We start from the raw sequence: 20,768 nt of genomic DNA, 5'->3' as shown, positions 1-20,768 counted from the left end.
TGTCGTGCAGTGGGGTGGTCGGTATACTAACAGAATCCCTATCCTGTCCCGGTCACCTATCCTGAAGCTGGCACGCTATGACTGTATAATCAATGTGATTGTTTTTAATCTATTGTGTATTTATGGTTTTATATTGTGTTATATTGTGATATTGCGGCATTGAATTGTTGCCGGTGTTAGCTGCTTTGAGCCCCTCTTTGGGGATTGAGAAGGGTGGGGTAGAAATGTTGTAAATAAATAAATAAATAACACACAAATCCATGTTGGAGAAAGTATTAATATTTAGGGACTTACCTGGACATGTGATGAGATTGCCTGTGCAGAGTTAGATACTGGCAAAAAAATTGGATGAGGTAAGTAATATCGTCATATGGTGATAACCTCTTCAGGTATACATTTACTCTTGCTTCTTTGCTAAGGATCAATGTTTAAAGCACAAAGATCTGATTACTTCTTATTGACTCGTATCCACAAAGGAATTTGCATGCAGCTGGGGAAAAACATAGTTGAATTTTCTATAGAAAATTGGAGAAAAGGGCTGTGGATACTTCTTTTAATAGAAAAATTACCATACAGGGACAGCAAACAAAGACATACATAGAGGATGTTTGGATCCCATTTAGCAACAAAGTCAATTGCAGAATCACTGCAGAGAGCAAACGTCAACGTAAGGAGGGACGTTGATTGACAAATAAAGTTTTCCTTTCTGTTGACGCGATTGACATGAAGTTGTAATTGAGTCCTGACTGAATGGTTCCATTAGTTCGTTGTCTTGGTTGTTTTGCTATATGCAACAATAATACAGCGTTAGGAAAGGATTACAAAAAGGATTACTACAAGGAGTGCATTCTAAAGAAAGCTCAGTGTGTTAACAGTCCATACATTAGAAAAGTCTAATATAAGATTTTTTAAAAACCATTGGAATTAGAATCACAATAAACAAGTAATACTTAATTTTTTTTTGAGAGAGAGAGAATGGTATGGTTTACCTCTCTCCACTTTATGTTGGCTAAATGCAAACTCTGGCACACAGACACTCGTTGAGCTCTAATATTCTTCCTCGGCGTCTTCTTCCTCTCCGTCGGCGGAATCTCTCCCGACTTCCTCGTAATCCTTCTCCAGGGCCGCCAGATCCTCCCGGGCTTCGGAGAACTCCCCTTCCTCCATGCCCTCCCCGACGTACCAGTGGACAAAGGCCCGCTTGGCATACATCAAGTCGAACTTGTGGTCCAGCCGGGCCCAGGCTTCGGCGATGGCCGTCGTGTTGCTCAGCATGCAGACGGCACGTTGGACCTTCGCCACGTCTCCTCCGGGAACCACTGTTGGTGGCTGGTAGTTGATGCCCACCTTGAAGCCAGTCGGGCACCAGTCAACGAACTGGATGGACCTCCTTGTCTTGATGGCGGCGATGGCAGCGTTGACATCCTTGGGCACCACGTCGCCCCGGTAGAGAAGGCAACAAGCCATGTATTTGCCCCGCCGAGGGTCGCACTTCACCATCTGGTTGGAGAACTCGAAGCAAGCGCTGGTGATTTCCGGCACGGAGAGCTGCTCATGGTAGGCCTTCTCGGCGGAGATGATGGGCGCGTAAGTGGTCAAAGGGAAGTGAATGCGAGGATAGGGCACCAGGTTGGTCTGGAATTCTATCAGGTCAACATTCAGGGCACCTTTGAACCTCAAGGAAGCGGTCACAGAGGACACGATCTGCCCGATCAGCCGGTTGAGGTTGGTGTAGGTTGGACGCTCGATGTCGAGGTTGCGGTTGCAGATGTCGTAGATGGCTTCGTTGTCCACCATGAACGAGCAGTCCGAATGCTCCAAGGTGGTGTGGGTGGTCAGGATGGAGTTGTAAGGCTCTACCACCGCAGTGGAGACCTGTGGGGCAGGGTAGACGGAGAACTCCAGCTTGGACTTCTTGCTGTATTCGACCGAGAGACGCTCCATCAGAAGGGAGGTGAAACCTGACCCTGTGCCTCCCCCAAAGCTGTGGAAGACCAAGAAGCCTTGAAGGCCACAGCACTGGTCGGCCTGCATTGCGAAGAAAAATCGGGTTATTGATGTTATTCCAACAATTGGGTTAACTCAGCGGTGGGAATGGTGTGGTCTTCCAGATTTGTGGGACAACATTGACCAGCAGCCTTAACCCAATACAATCAATGGTGAGGAATTACAGAGGATGCAGCCCATCTTCAACTTGAAGTCCACATAGTTTCCATCCCTGGATTATTAGACAAAGATGGATAGGTTCTTTTTGAAGCTATCCATAAGGCTGTTTGTGGCAGTGGTTCCTAAACTTTGGTCCTCTAGGTGTTTGGGACTCCAACTCCCAGAAGTCCTATCAATTTTGTCCAATGGTTAGGAATTCTGGGAGCTCAACTTCGTTTTGTCCCCACCAGTGTGTCCAATATTTGTTCCTCTTCCTAGTGTTTGAGACTCCAACTCCCAGAAGTCCTATCCAGCTTGTCCAATGGTTAGGAATTCTGGAAGAACTTTGTTTTGTCTCCACCAGTGTGTCCAATATTTGTTCCTCTTCCTAGTATTTGGGACTCCAACTCCCAGAAGTCCTATCCAGTTTGTCCAATGGTTAGGAATTTTGGGAGTTGAACTTGGTTTTGTCTACACCAGTGTATCCAATATTTGTTCCTCCTCCTAGTATTTGGGACTCCAGCTCCCAGAAGTCCTATCCAGTTTGTCCAATGGTTAGGAATTCTGGGAGCTCAACTTTGTTTTGTCTACACCAGTGTATCCAATATTTGTTCCTCCTCCTAGTGTTTGAGACTCCAACTCCCAGAAGTCCTATCCAGTTTGTCCAGTGGTTAGGAATTTTGGGAGCTGAACTTTGTTTTGTCTCCACCAGTGTGTCGAATAATTGTTCCTCCTCCTAGTATTTGGGACTCCAACTCCCAGAAGTCCTATCCAGTTTGTCCAATGGTTAGGAATTTTGGGAGCTGAACTTGGTTTTGTCTTCACCAGTGTGTCCAATATTTGTTCCTCCTCCTAGTATTTGGGACTCCAACTCCCAGAAGTCCTATCCAGTTTGTCCAATGGTTAGGAATTTTGGGAGCTGAACTTGGTTTTGTCTTCACCAGTGTGTCCAATATTTGTTCCTCCTCCTAGTGTTTGGGACTCCAACTCCCAGAAGTCCTATCCAGTTTGTCCATTGGTTAGGAATTCTAGGAGCAGAACTTTGTTGAGTCTACACCAGTGTGTCCAATATTTGTTCCTCCTCCTAGTGTTTGGGACCCCAAGTCCCAGAAGTCCTATTCAGCTTGCCCGGTGGTTCGGAATTCCAAGAGTTGAAGTCCAAAACTTCTGGAGGACCAAAGAAGTTGTCCTTCTTTGGTCCTCCAGAAGTTTTGGACTTCAACTCTTAGAATTCAGTGTGCCCAACATCTGGTCCTCCAGGTGTTTGAGGCTCCAATTCCCAGAAGCCCTGGTCAGCTTGTCCAATGCTCTTGGAGTTGAAATCCAAAACAACTGGAGGACCAAACGTTGGACACTTCTGGTCATCACTGTAGACAAGAGTGTTTTGATGACACATGTATGCACAAAGTTCTACAGAGAATTTAGGACCAAAACATAGTTTGTTATATTCTTATGGTGGTAGGATGTGGGGAGTGAGTTCCAAAAGAGTTGTGAACCATTGAAGCCTCATTTTGATTACATTGGCCAGGTGGATAATAATCAGGATTTACGTCTTCCAATTGATAAGGTTTGTTGAAAACAAATCATGGAAGAGCTCAGGATGTGTACCATTATCATTGTCTCTTTAGGAATTTGCTAGGTTCTCCAGATGATTGTATGCTTTCACCAGAGCATATCATAGAATTCCAATGCAAATCCCATAGATTCACATAGGGAGGACCTATCAAAAAGCAAATGTGGTGGAGTCTTCTTCTCTGGAGGTTTTTCAACAGAGGCTAGATGGCTGTTGGGGGTGCTTTGAATGTGACTTTTTTGCTTCTTGACAGGGGGTTGGACTGGATGGCCCATGAGGTCTCTTCCAACTCTATGATTCTATGATTCTCTATATTCAGGCTCTCCGGTGTAACTCTAGTTGACTTCCATCAGAAGATGGCCATAGAGTTGCACTGGAGAATTTGTAGAACGAATTAATAATCAAATCAAACCAGCAAAGGTTGAACCCACAAATATGGAGGATTAACTGTATTATTCTATATCTCTATTGAGATTCATATTGGGATTGTGCTTGTGTTGGAAGTGAAGAACCATCAATATCTGTATTTGTTTGAGAAGGGAACATCATGAGGCTTCTCTACTTCAAGATGGTTGAGAAGCACACATGAGAATCACCACTAGGAACTTTTCTACCAAAGTTCGGCAACTTTGCTTAGAATCATAGAATCAAAGAGTTGGAAGAGACCTCATGGGCCATCATCCAGTCCAACCCCATTCTGCCAAGAAGCAGGAATATTGCATTCAAATCACCCCTGACAGGTGGCCACCCAGCCTCCGTTTAAAAGCTTCCAAAGAAGGAGCCTCCACCATACTCCGGGACAGAGAGTTCCACTGCTGAACGGCTCTCACAGTCAGGAAGTTCTTCCTCATGTTCAGATAGAATCTCCTCTCTTGTCGTTTGAAGCCATTGTTCTGAGTCCTAGTCTCCAGGGAAGCTGAAAACAAGCTTGCTCCTTCCTCCCTGTGGCTTCCTCTCACATATTTATACATGGCTATCATGTCTCCTCTCAGCCTTCTCTTCTTCAGGCTAAACATGCCCAGCTCCTTAAGCCGCTCCTCATAGGGCTTGTTCTCCAGACCCTTGATCATTTTAGTCGCCCTCCTCTGGACACATTCCAGCTTGTCAATATCTCTCTTGAATTGTAGTGCCCAGAATTGGACACAATATTCCAGGGGTGGTCTAAGCAAAGCAGAATAGATAGTTTATGTATTCTTTTATGAGATGTATTATCAATACTTTCTTTAAACATTTTCAAACATTTTTGAACCTTACTAGAGCATCCTGCATATCTTTTCTCCTGTTTCCTACCATGAGCTCATATAGATAGCCCTGGCTAGCTTCATTCTACTCTGCGGTAAATACCAAACATTGCTACAGGGCATTTGTGCCTCTTTCTCTGGACCTCACAGACACCAAGCTGACCGCCTTCACTTGCCATTTTGCGGATCCTGCCCAGGACCGTGTCAATGATTTCCTTTCCGATGGTATAATGGCCGCGGGCATAATTGTTGGCGGCATCTTCCTTGCCGCTGATCAGCTGCTCAGGATGGAAGAGGGAATGATATGGTCCTGTGCGGATCTCATCTGGAAGGAGAAGTAAACAAGTCACTGAAAAACACTTTTTTTTTTTTGCAGTGACCAATGCTTTCATTGCAGCATTTATCACTGCAAAAATCACACCAAAATATAGCCTAAATATATATATAAATAGAACAACAATATTTTCCATCTTCATCGCTATGATACTTCATCTTGTTGATGGGAAGCTTCCCACTGGAGTGGAAATCATCTATCGGACAGATAGCAAGCTATTCAACCTCAGCAGACTGAAAGCCAAAACCAACGTTACAACAACATCTGTTATAGAACTCCAATATGCTGATGACAATGTCATCTGTGCACATTCAGAAGAAGACCTACAATACACTCTAAACATCTTCACAGAAGCATACGAGAAGCTCAGCCTGTCATTAAACATCAAGAAAACCGAAGTGCTCTACCAGCAGTCGCCAGCCAATCCCTTTCCAATGGTGTAACATTAGAAAATGTTGATCATTTTCTCCACCTTGGCAGCCACCTCTCCACAAAAGTCAACATTGACACTAAAATACAATACCGCCTGAACTCTGCAAGTGCAGCATTTTTCCAAATGAAGCAGAGAGTGTTTGAGGACCGGGACATCCGTAGGGAGACCAAGGGGCTTGTCTATAAAGCTATTGTCCTCCCAACCTTGCTATATGCCTGTGAGACATGGACTGTCTACAGACATCACATGCAACTCCTAGAGTGATTTGTCGCCTGCATTTTATTTATTTATTTGACTTGTATACCGCCACTCCCAATTTGGCTCGGAGCGGTTTACAGCAGTAGATTAAAACAATACAATTAACTTTAAAATACAATAAAACAAGAACAGACATAGTCCCGAGTCATTCACCCATCGAAAGCTTGTCGGAAGAGAAAGGTTTTACAAGCTTTCTGAAAAGCAAGTAGGTCTCGGATAGATCGGGGTTCAACTGGCAAGGCCTTCCATAAATAAGGGGCTACAATCGAGAAGACTCTCTGCCTAGTCGAGGACAGATGATAAGTCCGGATGTTGGGGACTTCAAGCAAATTTTGGTCCTTGGACCGAAGTAATCTCTGGGGTTTGTAGGGGGATAAGCGGGCCCTCAGGTACGCCGGCCGCAGACCATGTAAGGCCTTAAAGGTTAGTACCAGCACCTTGAAAGTGATCCGGTACTTGATCGGAAGCCAGTGCAGCTGTTGTAGAATTGGGGTGATACGACACCTCACCAGCACCCCGGCGAGAAGATGAGTCGCCACATTTTGCACCAGCTTCAGTTTCCAGATCACTGACATTTTATTTATTCCGGATCATTTTATTTTGCTGTATTGTATCTTTGGCTGCCCCAAGTCCCCTTGGGGAGATGGTGGCGGGGTATAAATAAAGTTTCCTATTATTATTATTATTATTATTATTATTATTATTATTATTATTTAAAGATGGGCTCAAAGCCAACTTTAAAAACTGTGGCATAGACACCAAGAACTGGGAAGCCCAGGCTCTTGAGCGCTCCAGCTGGAGGTCAGCTGTGATCAGCAGTGCTGTAGAATTTGAAGAGGCACGAACGGAAGGTGAAAGAGAGCAATGTGTCAAGAGGAAGGTGTGTCAAGTCAACCCCAACCAGGACCACCTTCCACCTTTCCTAACAATTTCTTGGGCAAGGAATATCTGGAGGTGGTTTTGCCAATTCCTTCTTCCAAAATACAGCTTACAGTGTTTGATATGCCTTGGCAATCCCTCTGCGCTTTGGGGAGGTTGTTCTTTTTGGACTGTCCTTCCCAGAAGCCCATAGCCACGTTCAATCCCAAGACAACCTTTTCCCCATGCTCTAGAACAGTGGTTCTCAAACTTTGTTGTTTTGGACTTCAACTCCCAGTGAACTTGGCCAAAAAGTTGGGAGTTGTGGGAGACGAAGTCCAAAACAGCTGGATGGCCAACCTGTGGGAAACCACTGCTCTAGAAGCTCTAGCTTGCAGCATTTTGGGAACAGGAGCCAAGAACAGAGTCCAATAGGCTTTCTCCTAGAGTTCTAGATTTCCCATCCATGTCTTCTAATGCCAATGAGTAGATGGATGGAGAGAGACTTGGAAGGCTAGCTACGAAGGTCCTACTCCAAAACTCAAATCACTACAACATGTTGGCTTCAGCAACTGATTTCTGGGACCAAGAACAAAGTTCAACTTGTGATAGGCTTTCTCTCCTAGAGTTCTAGATTTCCCATTCATGTCTTCTTCTAACACCAATGAGCTGATGAATGGATGGATGGATGGATGGATGAATAAGAACTTGAAAGCTAGCTCCTAAAGTCCTACTCCAATGCTCAGACCACTACAACATGTTGGTTTTGGCATGAATAAGAACTTGAAAGCTAGCTCCTAAAGTCCTACTCCAATGCTCAGACCACTACAACATGTTGGTTTTGGCATGAATAAGAACTTGAAAGCTATCTCCTAAAGTCCTACTCCAATGCTCAGACCACTACAACATGTTGGTTTTGGCAACTGATTCCTGGGACCAAGATCAGAATCCAACTTGTGATAGGCTTTCTTCTAGAGTTCTAGATTTCCCATCCTTATCTTTTAATGCCAATGAGCTGATGGATGGATGGATGAATAGGGACTTGAAGGCTAGCTCCCAAAGTCCTACTCCAACACTCAAACAACTACAACAGGTTGGCTTCAGCAACTGATTGCTAGGACCAAGAACAGAATTCAACTTTTGATAGGCTTTCTCCTACAGTTCTAGATTTCCCATCCATGTCTTCTTCTAACGCCAATGAGCTGATGGATGAATGAATAGGGACTTGAAGGCTAGCTCCCAAAGTCCTACTCCAACACTCAGACCATTACAACATGTTGGCTTTGACAACTGATTGCTGGGACCAGGAACAGAGTCCTTTTTCCTACAGTTCTAATTTCTCATCCATGTCTTCTTCTAACACCAATGAACTGATGGATGGATGGATGGATGAATAGGGACTTGATGGCTAGCTACCAAAGTCCTACTCGGAGCGGTTTACAGCAGTAGATTAAAACAATACAATTAACACTCAGACCACTACAACATGTTGGCTGCAGCAACTAATTGTTAGGACCAAGAACAGAATCCAACTTCTGATAGGCTTTCTCCTACAGTTCTATATTTCCCACCCATATCTTCTTCTAACACCAATGAACGGATGGATGGATGGATGAATAGGGATTTGAAAGCTAGCTCCAAAAGCCCTACTCCAACACTCATACCACTACAACATGTTGGCTTCAGCATGTTCCGATTGCTGGGACCAAGAACAGAGTCCAACTTGTGATAGGCTTTCTTCTAGAGTTCTACATTTCCCATCCATGTCTTCTTCTAACACGAATGAGCTGATGGATGGATGGATGAATAGGGACTTGAAAGCTAGCTCCCAAAGTCCTACTCCAACACTCAGACCACTACAACATGTTGGCTTTGGCAACTGATTGCTGGGAACAAGAACAGAGTCCAACTTGTGATAGGCTGTCTCCTAGAGTTCTGGATTTCCCATCCATATCTTCTAACACCAATGAGCTGATGGATAGATGAATGGATGAATAGGAACTTTACAGCTAGCTCCCAAAGTCCTACTCCAACGCTCAAACCACTACAATATGTTGGCTTTGACAACTGACTGCTTGGGACCAAGAATAGAGTCAAACTTAGTCTCTGAATTCTAGATTTTCCATCCATGTCTTCTTCTAATGCCAATGAGCAGATGGATGGATGGATGGATGGATGGATAGGGCTTTGAAGGCTAGCTCCCAAAGTCCTACTCCAACACTCAGACCATTACAACATGTTGGCTTTGGCAACAGATTACTGTTGATAACATTACCGATCACAGTTGGCTCCAGATCAATGAACACAGCCCTTGGGACATGCTTCCCAGATGCCGTCTCACAGAAGAACGTTTCAAAGGAGGCATCTGCCTGTTCGGCTTCAGGCAGGATCTTCTGAGCCACTGGATTCCCCGGGATGGTCCCATCCGCTTGGATCCCATGTTCTAGGCAGTACAGCTCCCAGCAGGCATTGCCAATCTGGACCCCAGCTTGGCCAATATGGATGGACAGGCACTCCCTCTGGAAAGATAGGGGAGACAGGCAGACCTTTAGGAACACTTTCCTTATAAAAGTAACTTCTTTGAGCAAAGTATGGGTTTGCCGTTCATACTCTTCCCATTCTAAGACAACGGATATTGGGACATTAGCCATAGCAAAGAACCAGCCAAGCTGCATAACTTGTCAGGCAGAAAAATGCTGTATTAGATAGGAATGCATTGCTTGTACCTCCGGTGTGTGGAGAAATACAGTTCTTATAGACATGTGTTCACAGCACAGTCTTCTGAAAGGGATAAGAAAGTAGGGATGTGATCCTAGAGCAGGCATGGGCAATCTTTGATGCTCCGGGTGTTTGGACTTCAACTCCCACAATTCCCAACAGCCTACCAGCTGTTAGGAATTGTGGGAGTTGATGTCCATCGCTGTCCTAGTCGTGTGAGCATCTAGCTATGTTCGTAAGCATCTCTGTATACTAATAACAGACCTGTAAAGAGTTATATGTCACAACAACAGAAGAATAAATCTCCAAGGGAGTTTGGATGAAAGCAAGAGCTCAAGTGTGCTTATTCAAGTGTTGAGCTACTATACAAGGTCAGAGGCTGTGATATAAAATCTCTGCTAACTGTGACCAAGACTCTGTGGTGTTTTTTGGATCGGAACTAACTACTTGCCTTTGAAACAGCCTGTCCCACTGCACAGCTGGACAAGAAAGCTGTGAGAGGATAGAACTCACATGCCTACCTTGCAAGGGTGTTGTGTGCATTTTCTTCTCTCTACCCTTGCGACATAACTGACAACTGGTTGAAATACAATATGATACCACAACTGCATATCCACGGGGGGATACATTCTTGGACTTGGCATGGATAATAGCAAACTCTACTGAAATGAAGGACTTCTGGTTGAATCTTACAACAGAATGGTAGGACCTAGAGCAGCGTTTCTCAAACTGGGGGTCAGGACCCCCGGGGAGGTTGTGAGGGGTCACCAAAGACCATCAGAAAACACAGTATTTTCTGTTGGTCATGGGGGTTCTGTGTGAGAAGTTTGACCCAATTCTATCATTGGTGGAATTTAGAATGCTCTTTGACTGTAGGTGAACTATAAATCCCAGCAACTACAACTCCCAATGACAAAGTCTATTTTCCCCAAATTCCACCAGTGTTCATATTTTGGCACATTGAGTATTCGTGCCAAGTTTGGTCCAGATTGATAATTGTTTGAGTCCACAGTGCTCTCTGGATGGAGGTGAACTACAACTCCAAAACTTAAGGTCGATGCCCACCAAACCCTTCCAGTATTTTCTGTTGGTCATGAGAGTTGTGTGTGCCAAGTTTGGTTCAATTCCCTTGTTGTTGGGGATCGGAATGCTCTTTGATTGTAGGTGAACTACAAATCCCAAATGACAAAATCAATCCCCCCACAAATCCCACCAGTACTCCAATTTGGGTGTATTGGGTATTTGTGCCAAATTTGGTCCAGTGAATGAAAATACATCCTGCATATCAGATATTTACATTACAATTCATAACAGTGGCAAAATTACAGTTATGAAGAAGCAACGAAAATAATGTTATGTTTGGGGGTCACCACAACATGAGGAACTACATTAAGGGGTTGCGACATTAGGAAGGTTGAGAAACACTGAACTAGAGAGAACACCTCTCCAGCACATACACATCTGCACATATCTCACACACATTTATATAAATAAAAATGTAATGTTAGTTTTTTGGGATTAACTTAACTCAAAAACAACTGAACAAACTGACACCAAATTTGGACACAATACTTCTATCAGGCTAACGAGTGACCATCACTCATAAAAACACTGAAAAACACAGCGGAAGGGACTTAAAAAGCCAAAAAAGATGCTACAACGCATGCGCAAAAATGACTCCCCCAGCAAACAAAACACACAATAGCATATTCACACTCTCTTCTGGACTATAGCTCCCAGCGTCCCCAAGACCAGGCCCTTTAGGAGAGAAGGATGATCCAAGTTCACTGCTTCCAAGCTGCAAGCTTTCTTCCCCTTGGATTTCTTTGAGAGCATCTCAATCCCTGCATATCTCCAATATCCTATTCCTGGACTGGTAGATTGATCAGGAGGATGTTGGGAGTTGCAGTCCAAGAATAGGTAGAGAAGGAAGAAAGGGGAGAAAGAGGGAAGGGAAAGAAAGGGGGGAAAGGAAGGGAAGAGAAAGAGAAGGAAGGAAGGAGAGAAGGAAAGGAAAAGGGAAGAAAAGAGAGAAAGAAGGAGAGAAAGAAAGAAAGAAAAAAGGAGAGGAAGGGAAAGAAAAGGGGGAGGAAGGGAAGAGGAAGCGAAGGAAGGAAAAAGGAAAGAAAAAGGGAAGGAAGGAGAGAAAGGAAGGAGGAAGGAAGGAAGAAGGGAAAGAAAGGGGGAAGGAAGGGAAGAGGAAGAGAAGGAAGAAAGGAGAAAGGGAAGGAAGGAGAGAAAGAAAGAAAGGTGAGGAAGGGAAAGAAAGGAGGGCAAGGAAGGGAAGAGGAAGAGGAGAGAAGGAAAGAAAAAAGGGAAGGATGGAGAGAAAGAAAGGAGAGGAAGGGAAAGAAAAGGGGGGAAGGAAGTGAAGAGGAAGAGAAGGAAGGAGAGAAGGAAAGAAAAAGGGAAGGAAGGAGAGAAAGAAAGAAAGGAGAGGAAGGGAAAGAAAAGGGGGGAAAGGAAGTGAAGAGGAACAGAAGGAAGGAGAGAAGGAAAGAAAAAGGGAAGGAAGGAGAGAAAGAAAGAAAGGAGAAGAAGGGAAAGAAAAGGGGGAAGGAAGAGAAGAGAAGGAAGGAAGGAGAGAAGGAAAGAAAAAGGGAAGGAAGGAGAGAAAGAAAGAAAGAAAGAAAGAAAGGAGAGGAAGGGAAAGAAAAGGGGGGAAAGGAAGTGAAGAGGAAGAGAAGGAAGGAGAGAAGGAAAGTAAAAGGGAAGGAAGGAGAGAAAGAAAGAAAGGAGAAGAAGGGAAAGAAAAGGGGGAAGGAAGGGAAGAGGAAGAGAAGGAAGGAAGGAGAGAAGGAAAGAATAAAAGGGAAGGAAGGAGAGAAAGAAAGAAGAGGAAGAGAAAGAAAAGGAGGAAGGAAAGGAAGAGGAAGAGAAGGAAGGAGGGAGTGAAGGAAAGAAAAAAGGGAAGGAAGGAGAGAAAGAAAGAAAGGAAGGAGAAGGAGGAAAAGAAAAGGGGGAAGGGAAGAGGAAGAGAAGGAAGGAAGGAAAGAAGGAAAGAAAAAAGGGAAGGAGAGAAAGAAAGGAGAGGAAGAGGAAGGGAAGAGGAAGAGAAGGAAGAAAGGAAAGAAAGAGGGAGGGAAGGTTGGCCACAGCAGTGCATGTGGATACAGCTAGTTTATATATATAAATGGATGACACCTGGTTTGGAAACACTCCATGTGAAAGGTATCTCAGAGTCATAATAGACAACAAGCTGAACATGACTCAACAGTGTGGTGAGGCAGCTAAAAAAGCCAATGCGATACTAGACTACATCCATAGTAGTCCAGTGTCCAAAGGAAAATCCTAGTCCTGGTCTTCTTCTTTTGGCCAGACCTCACCTGGAATAACCACCTGTCAGGAGTGTTTGGATGGTGTCTTCCTGCTTGGCAGAATGAGGTTGGACTGGATGGTCTCTTGATTCGGATTCATTCTGAAGCACGAAAAGCCCCGCCGACACTCACCTGTCCTGAAGTTATTTCTGGTCAATTGCTTTGGAGGCCTCCAATTCACCTCTTCCTTGAGAGGAGTGAGTCATCGAAAGGCTTTGGTTCGGAGCCCAGAATTTCTCGGAGAGAGAAGACCCCCCTCGGGAACAGGTGGAAACCCCATCAAATTGCCTGGCATAGTTGAGATACCACAACCGTGACACAAGCGCAGTTTCACGCAAGCGAGAGGCGGCTGCAGGAGGCCCGAGAGAGTCTTCTCCGGCCTTCATCTCACCACAACTCGGCAGACGTGGTGAGCCGTGACTCAGGAGGAAGAACGCAACAGCCGTCTACGCAGCATCAGTGGAGCGATCACGGATTCCAGGAATCTATTCTTGAGTTTCCAAGGTTCTCAGCCTGGAAAAGTTCAGAACCTTGGAAAGACTACAACTCCCAACATCCTCTCATCAGGTTAGCCAGCAGCCAAACCAAGTGAGATGCTATGGACATGGCAAGATGTTTTACAAAGTCCAAGAGGAGAACACATTAGATACAACAGCTTTGCAACACTTTGACATAACTCTTGGGACTGGCTCTATGCTATAAAGCAGGCTTGGGCAAACTTGGGCCCTCCAGGTGTTTTGGACTTCAACTCCCACCATTCCTAGCAGCCGGTAGGCTGCTAGGAATGGTGGGAGTTGAAGTCCAAAACACCTGGAGGGCCCAAGTTTGCCCAGGCTTGTAACAGGTAATAGTTCACCTACAATCAAAGAGTATTCGGACCACCACCAATGATGGAATCGAACCAAACTTGGCACACAGGACTCCCATGATCCACAGAAAATATTGGAAGGGTGTACTGGGCATTGACCTTGATTTTTGGAGTTGTAGTTCACCCACATCCAGAGAGCACTGTGGACTCAAACCATGATGGATCTGGACCAAACTTGGAACAAATACTCAATATGCCCAAATATGAACATTGGTGAAGTTTGGGGAAAATAGACTTTGTCATTTGGGAGTTGTAGTTATTGGGATTTATAGTTTACCTACTGGGATTTATAGTTCACCTACAATCAAAGAGCACTCTGAACACCACCGATGACAGAATTGAAATATGGGTTGCTTACCTGTAACCGTAGTTTCCCAAGTGGTCACCTGTGAATTCGCACATATGGTATTTCCTGCGCAGGCAGTTCGGAATCTTCTAAAAAACTTATTAGAGACATTTAAGTGGTAGCCCCGCCCATTCTTCCCTTGAGTGTATATATAGCCAGTGGGTGGGGCTACTGCTTCAGTTCCTTTCATCCGCCGTTTTTGCAGCAGTTAGGGAATCTTTCTCTCATTTTTATTTGACTAGCTTTTTTGGATGGTGTTTATTTTCTGTTTTTTGTTTCACTACGGCACATACCTTCTTGTTTCTGCTTCGTGGTTCTGGTATGTTACTCATTGCTTTCTTTCCTAACTGCCTGCGCAAGCTCAGGAAATACCATTATGTGCGATTCACAGGGACCACAATGGGAAACCAAACTTCCCACACAGAAGCCCCATGACCAACAAAAAATACTGTGTTTTCTGATGGTCTTTGGTGACCCCTCCGATACCCCCTTCATGACCCACCCATCCCCGCCAGGCTCCCAACCCACACATTGAGAAACACTGGCCTAGGACATTGGAAGAGCAGGGTTTGAATCCTCACTTGTGCATGGAAACTCACAGATACACTCACTCTCTCAGCCTCATAAGAAAGCAATGGCAACATCTTTGTGGGTCCCCAGGTGTTTTGGTCTACAACTCCCAGAAATCCCAGCCAGTTTACCAGCTGTTAGGATTTCTGAGTTGGAGGCCAAAACATCTGGGGACCCACAGGTTGAGTACCACTGCTCCAAAGAAATATGGATGAGAAAATCCCAATATGATTGTCTTATGGTCTAGAACATGGCCATATAGTCCGGAAAAACCTACAACAACCCACTGTCTTATGGTTGTCGTAATTTGGAAATGACTGAACATGATGCATCCAGCTGTCATAGATTATTATGGTAGGTACTGCTGAAATTGCACCAAGTGTGCTACTGGATGTTCCAAGCAATAATATATATCCTCACGAGCCTTTATTGCAACGTTCAATTAAGACCCCTTAGCCTTACAAAAGACCTGCTCCTCATAAAATGAAGTGCCATCCCGTCCAACCCCTTACCATACAGCAGTGGTTCTCAACCTTGCTAATGCCGTGACCCCTTAAATGCCGTTCCATATGTTGTGGTGACCCCCAACCATAATATTGTTTTCGTTGCTACTTGACACCTGTCATTTTACTACTGTTATTAATCGTAATGTAAATATCCGATATGCAGGATATATTTTCATTCACTGGACTTAATTGAGCACAAATAACCAATATGCCCAAATGTGAATGCTAGTGGGATTTGGGGAGGGGGGGGATTGATTTTGTAATTTGGGAGTTGTGGTTGCTGGGATTTATAGTTCACCTATAATCAAAAAGCATTCTGAACTCCACCAGAGATGGATTTAAACCGAATTTGGCACAAAGAACTCCCATGACCAACAGAAGACACTGGAAGAGTTTGGTGGGCATTGACCTTGAGTTTGGGAGTTGTAGTTCACCCATATCCAGAGGAGCGCTGTGGATTCATGCAATGATGGATCTGGACTAAATTTGGCATGAATATCAGTATGCCCAAATGTGAATACTGGTAGAGTCTAGGGAAAATAGACCTTGACATTTGGGAGTTGTAGTTACTGGGATTTATAGTTCACTTACAATCAAAGAGCATTCTGAACTCGACCAACAATAGAATTGGGTCAAACTTCCCACACAGAATCTCAATAACCACCAGAAAATACTATGTTTTCTGATAGTCTTTGGCGACCCCTTTGACACCCCCCCATGACCCCCTCAGGGGTCCCGACCCCCAGGTTGAGAAACACTGCCATACAGTAATATACAATCCAAGCCCTCCTGACAGGTGACCATCTGACCTCGGTTCTAGAACCTACAGAAAAGAAGGCTCCGCCAAACTCTGAGGCATCGTATCCTGCTATTGAACAGTTCTTACCACCAGGAAAGTTCTTCCTAATGTGCAGATGGAATCTCTTCTCCTGCCATTTGAATCCATTGCTGCAAGTCGTAGTCTTTGGAGAAGCAGAAAGTAAGCCTGCCGTGTTCCCAATGGGACATCCCTTCCAATATTTACACATGGCTGCCATGACCCATCTCAACATCCTCTTCCCCATGGTAGACATCTCCAGCTCCCAAAGCTTCTCTTCAGAGAGATTCATAGTTTCCAGGTCTTTGGCCTTTCTTTGAACGTATTCCAACCTGTCCATCACTTCTTGAATTGTGTTGCCCAGAACTGGACACGAGGTTATTCCAAGTGAGGACTGACCAAAAGCAAAATAGTGTGGGATGAGCACTTTCCTTGAACTGGACACTATACTCCTATTGATACAACCTAGAATCCCATTGGGTTTTTTAGCTGCTCCATCATACTGTTGACCCATACTGTTGACCCTAGATTAGGCATGGGCAAACCTTGACCTTCCAGGTGTTTTGGATTTCAACTCCCACAATTCCTAACAGCTTCAGGCCCTTCCTTTTCCCCCTCAGCTGCTTAAGCGTTACTTATGAGCCCAGCACTCTGCTTAACATTGGTTATGGGCCCAGCACTCAGCTTAAGCAACTAAGGGAGAAAAGGAAAGGGCCTGGGGCTGTTAGGAATGGTGGGAGTTGAAGTACAAAACACTTAGGCTAGAATATTGTCTCCAGAATGAAGACAACATATAAGTAAATACCATTTGGCTTCAACTATTGCTGTTAAGGTCCTTTGGATCCTGATCCTGTCCTCAGGGGTGTTAGTTCTCCCTCCCCAATTGGATATCAGGTGCAAATCTGATCAGCATGCTTTCTTTTCCATCATCCAAGTCATCATTTAGAAAGGAATGATCAATTAATCAGCATTGATTCCTCAAAAACAAATCATGCCAGGCTCATCTTATCTCTTTTTTCGATAGTTATAATTTATATACATCATTTCTACCCCGCTCTTCTCACCCCCGCAGTTATAGGTTTGGTAGATGCAGGGAATGCTGTGGATGGAGCATATCTTGATCCTATGGATGGAGCATATCTTCAACAAGGTCTCCCATGGTCTTCTGTCAACATGGATTTCTCATGCAGGACTCATAGAGTTGTAAATTATTTACATCATTTTCTACCCCACTTTTCTCACCCACGCAATTATGTTTGGTAGATGCGGGGAATCCTATGGATGGAGTATATCTTGATCCTATGGATGGAGCATATCTTCAGGAAGGTCTTCAACAAGGTCCCCCATGGTCTTCTGTCAACATGGATTTCTCATGCCAGGCTCATTTTATCTCTTTTTCAGATAGAGTTACAAGCTTGGTAGATGCAGGGAATGCTGTGGATGGAGTATATCTTGATTTCAGTAAGGCCTTCAACAAGGTCCCCCATGATGTTCTGTCAACATGGATTCCTCAAAAACAAGTCATGCCAGGCTCATCTTATCTCTTTTCTCGATAGAGTTACAAGCTTGGTAGATGCAGGGAATGCTGTGGATGGAGTATAACTTGATTTCAGTAAGGCCTTCAACAAGGTCCCCCATGATCAACATGGATTCCTCAAAAACAAGTCATGCCAGACTCATCTTATCTCTTTTCTCGATAGAGTTACAAGCTTGGTAGATGCAGGGAATGTTGTGGATGGAGTATAACTTGATTTCAGTAAGGCCTTCAACAAGGTCACCCACAATCTTCTGTCAACATGGATTCCTCAAAAATAAGTCATGCTGGATTCATCTTATCTCTTTTCTCGATAGAGTTACAAGCTTGGTAGACTAAGGGAATGCTGTGGATGGAGTATATCTTGATTTCAGTAAGGCCTTCAACAAGGTCACCCACAATCTTCTGTCAACATGGATTCCTCAAAAATAAGTCATGCCAGGCTCATCTTATCTCTTTTCTCGATAGAGTTGCAAGCTTGGTAGATGCAGGGAATGCTGTGGATGGAGTATATCTTGATTCCTGGAAGGCCTTCAACAAGGTCCTCCATGATCTTCTGTCAACATGGATTCCTAAAAACCAAGTCATGCCAGGCTCATCTTATCTCTTTTCTCGATAGAGTTGCAAGCTTGGTAGACGAAGGGAATGCTGTGGATGGAGTATATCTTGATTCCTGGAAGGCCTTCGACAAAGTCACCCATGATCTTGCAAGTAAACTAGTCAAATATGTGTTCTCCCCAATGATTCCTCTTCTTCATCCTGGAGAGAAGTGACTATTTGGGTGCCACAAAGAGTTGATGTCCATCGCTGTCCTAGTTGTGTGAACACCTAGCTATTTTTGTAAGCATCTCTGTATACTAATAAGTCGCTTCTGACATGGAAAAAAAAACCCAAAATAGGGGTTCTGATTCTATGATAAACATGTTATAAGTAGCCCTAGGCCCAGGAATGGCCCACTGGTCACTTCTCTCCAGGATGAAGAGGTGGAGGCTTTGGGCTCTTCTCCCCTCCATTCCCACCTTGACATGTCAAAGTGCTTGCGCTGTCCATCTTCTGGCCCTTGTTTTGCACCATCACCCAGAAGAAGACATTCCTCACGGCAGGGTCAGGACGCAGACCATTGCCCAATGCGCCGCAATGCTTGCCAAGTGCCATGCCACCTGCTTCTTGTAGCAGCACGATTGGTATTTCTGCAAGCGCATTTATGTGTCAGATGGACGGGGCGGGGAGCCACATTGGAATGGCCAAAGATTCCCCGCTTGGGTCAGTTGTCCTGCTCCCAATTTGCCATCTCTCCAAAAACCTGTCATTGGTTCTTCAGAAAAGACAAACCGTTCCTGCCTAGTTTTTGCCAGACAAAACCGGGGCTGATTTTCCATGCAACTGATAACAGGGAACAATGGATCTTTGCATCCAACATTTTGCATAGAGTTCAAAAAGTCACAAAAACAGACGCCAGGTCGGACCCACTAACTTCCTTGCTGGGCCTTTTCATGAGCGAGCAAACAGAATAGCAATATTAGAAAGCGCTTTGCATGGAAGGAATACATTTTTTGGATTTTTCCCTGCCCCACCCCCTTCAATAATTAGACTCATTAAGTTCATTAACATAAATGCAGAACACTGGAAAGTTTCCCAGAAGTTTGAGCTAAGCGCCTTCTGGCTCGCAACTTCCTGCGATGTTTACCCAAAAGGATATTTGGGTACGGAACGAACGAACAAATGCTTTCCTAATTCTCTCAGCATATCAACCCAGGGGATTCCAGGAGACAAAGGCAATATGGCAGTTTCCTCTTAATGGGGAAGGAAAAGGGGTTGGGTGGGCAATGCACACAAGTACAGTCAACTCCCACCTCTCTGGGTTCCTATCTGGAGAGCGGAATAATGTAGGCTAAAGGGCAGGAGATGGAAAAAAGAGAGAGACCCAAAGAGGTGGAGTTGGGGGAAGGAAAAGGGATTCAGAGCACATTTTCGCCCCTGAAAACCCAAGATCTCAGCTGTCAGAAACCAGATCTGCAAATCTGCAACTCTGCAAGGAGACCATCTCCAAGCAATGGGTGGGGAACGAATAAATAGAGAAATATGGGAGAAAGACCCTCTTCCCAAGAGTCCTTTTGCAAGCGGTAGCCTTGCCTTTACCTTATAAGGAGCAAAGACCAGTCCAATGCACCAAAGTGCTCATCAATAAGTTGCCCAGAAAAGTTATCAGTTCCAAAGTATCCAGAACACACACGCATTTGGAGGAAGGAGGAAATCAATGCCACACATTAGCTTTGAAATCTGCACAAGAGAAAAAGGGGACAGACGCACACACACAATGTTATAGCCTTACCATAATGATTCTGTCCTGCTTGTGTTAAGATTCCAGCAAAACAGCTGCTTTCCCTCCTCCCAGCAAATTTATAACCAGCAAGAACTGACTCCACCTGAAGATGAAGTCCTGTGTCCATTTAAAGAAACAGGAACGCTTTTTGAAAAAGCAAAAGAGAGAGAAAAATTGCGAGGAAAGTGTTGGAATTCATGCCAAAAAGTTTGTCAGTGGAAGAGCTCCACTGGTTTGTGGTGAAAGGAACGATAGATGGACAAAACGCACGCCGATACTCCAAACATCTCTTGGAAATCAAAATAAAGGCACTTTACAAACTTTTTTCTTCTTCATCTGTGTATTGGAAAAGGAAAAAAAATCAACATGTATAGATTAAATAGAGGGCCAGATCACAGTCCCTCAAATTGTCAGAGGTAGTGAGGATGCTTGCCATAGATGCAGGTGAAACGTCAGGAGAAAATGCCTCTAGACCATGGCCATATAGCCCGAAAAACCTACAACAAAAGTTTGCTCTAGGCACTGCCAGGCAATCAAATGCTAATCAAGGTGGTCAGTTGAAACATTCACCCCTAGCTCCAGCAGACAAGAGTCCTTTGCCCCACCCTGGTCATTCCACAGATATATAAAACCTTTTTCCTAGTTCCAACAGACCTCACTACCTCTGTGAATGCTTGCCATAGATGCAGGCGAAACGTCAGGAGAGAATGCCTCTAGACCATGGCCATATAGCCCGAAAAAACCTACAACAAAAGTTTGCTCTAGGCACTGCCAGGCAATCAAATGCTAATCAAGGTGGTCAGTTGAAACATTCACCCCTAGCTCCAGCAGACAAGAGTCCTTTGTCCCACACTGGTCATTCCACAGATATATAAAACCTTTTTCCTAGTTCCAACAGACCTCACTACCTCTGAGGATGCTTGCCAT

At 44.5% G+C, this 20,768-nt stretch overlaps 1 protein-coding gene across 1 annotated transcript; it reads right to left on the bottom strand.

Moving 5' to 3' along the window:
- Positions 1-539: 539 nt before the first annotated feature.
- On the bottom strand, positions 540-19,938 carry LOC132775646 (tubulin alpha-1A chain-like). Its single transcript, XM_060776390.2, has 4 exons — positions 19,851-19,938; positions 9,118-9,361; positions 5,136-5,284; positions 540-2,028 (listed from the first exon to the last, which is right to left on the bottom strand). Exons 1-4 carry the CDS (start codon positions 19,851-19,853, stop codon positions 1,048-1,050), a joined length of 1,377 nt encoding a protein of 458 aa, XP_060632373.1. The 5' UTR covers positions 19,854-19,938; the 3' UTR covers positions 540-1,047.
- Positions 19,939-20,768: the final 830 nt, after the last annotated feature.

The sequence above is a fragment of the Anolis sagrei genome, chromosome 5 (assembly GCF_037176765.1).
Source record: "Anolis sagrei isolate rAnoSag1 chromosome 5, rAnoSag1.mat, whole genome shotgun sequence".
NCBI lineage: Eukaryota > Metazoa > Chordata > Lepidosauria > Squamata > Dactyloidae > Anolis > Anolis sagrei.
Note: the sequence above shows the minus strand (reverse complement) of the source record. Positions and strands in the feature narration are given on the sequence as shown.

Coding starts and splice junctions, on each gene's coding strand:
- LOC132775646 (XM_060776390.2), bottom strand. Junction 5,285..9,117: donor TCTGGAGCCAACTGTGATCG/GTAATGTTATCA, acceptor TTCTCCTTCCAG/ATGAGATCCGCACAGGACCA. Junction 2,029..5,135: donor TGGGCAGGATCCGCAAAATG/GCAAGTGAAGGC, acceptor TTCGCAATGCAG/GCCGACCAGTGCTGTGGCCT.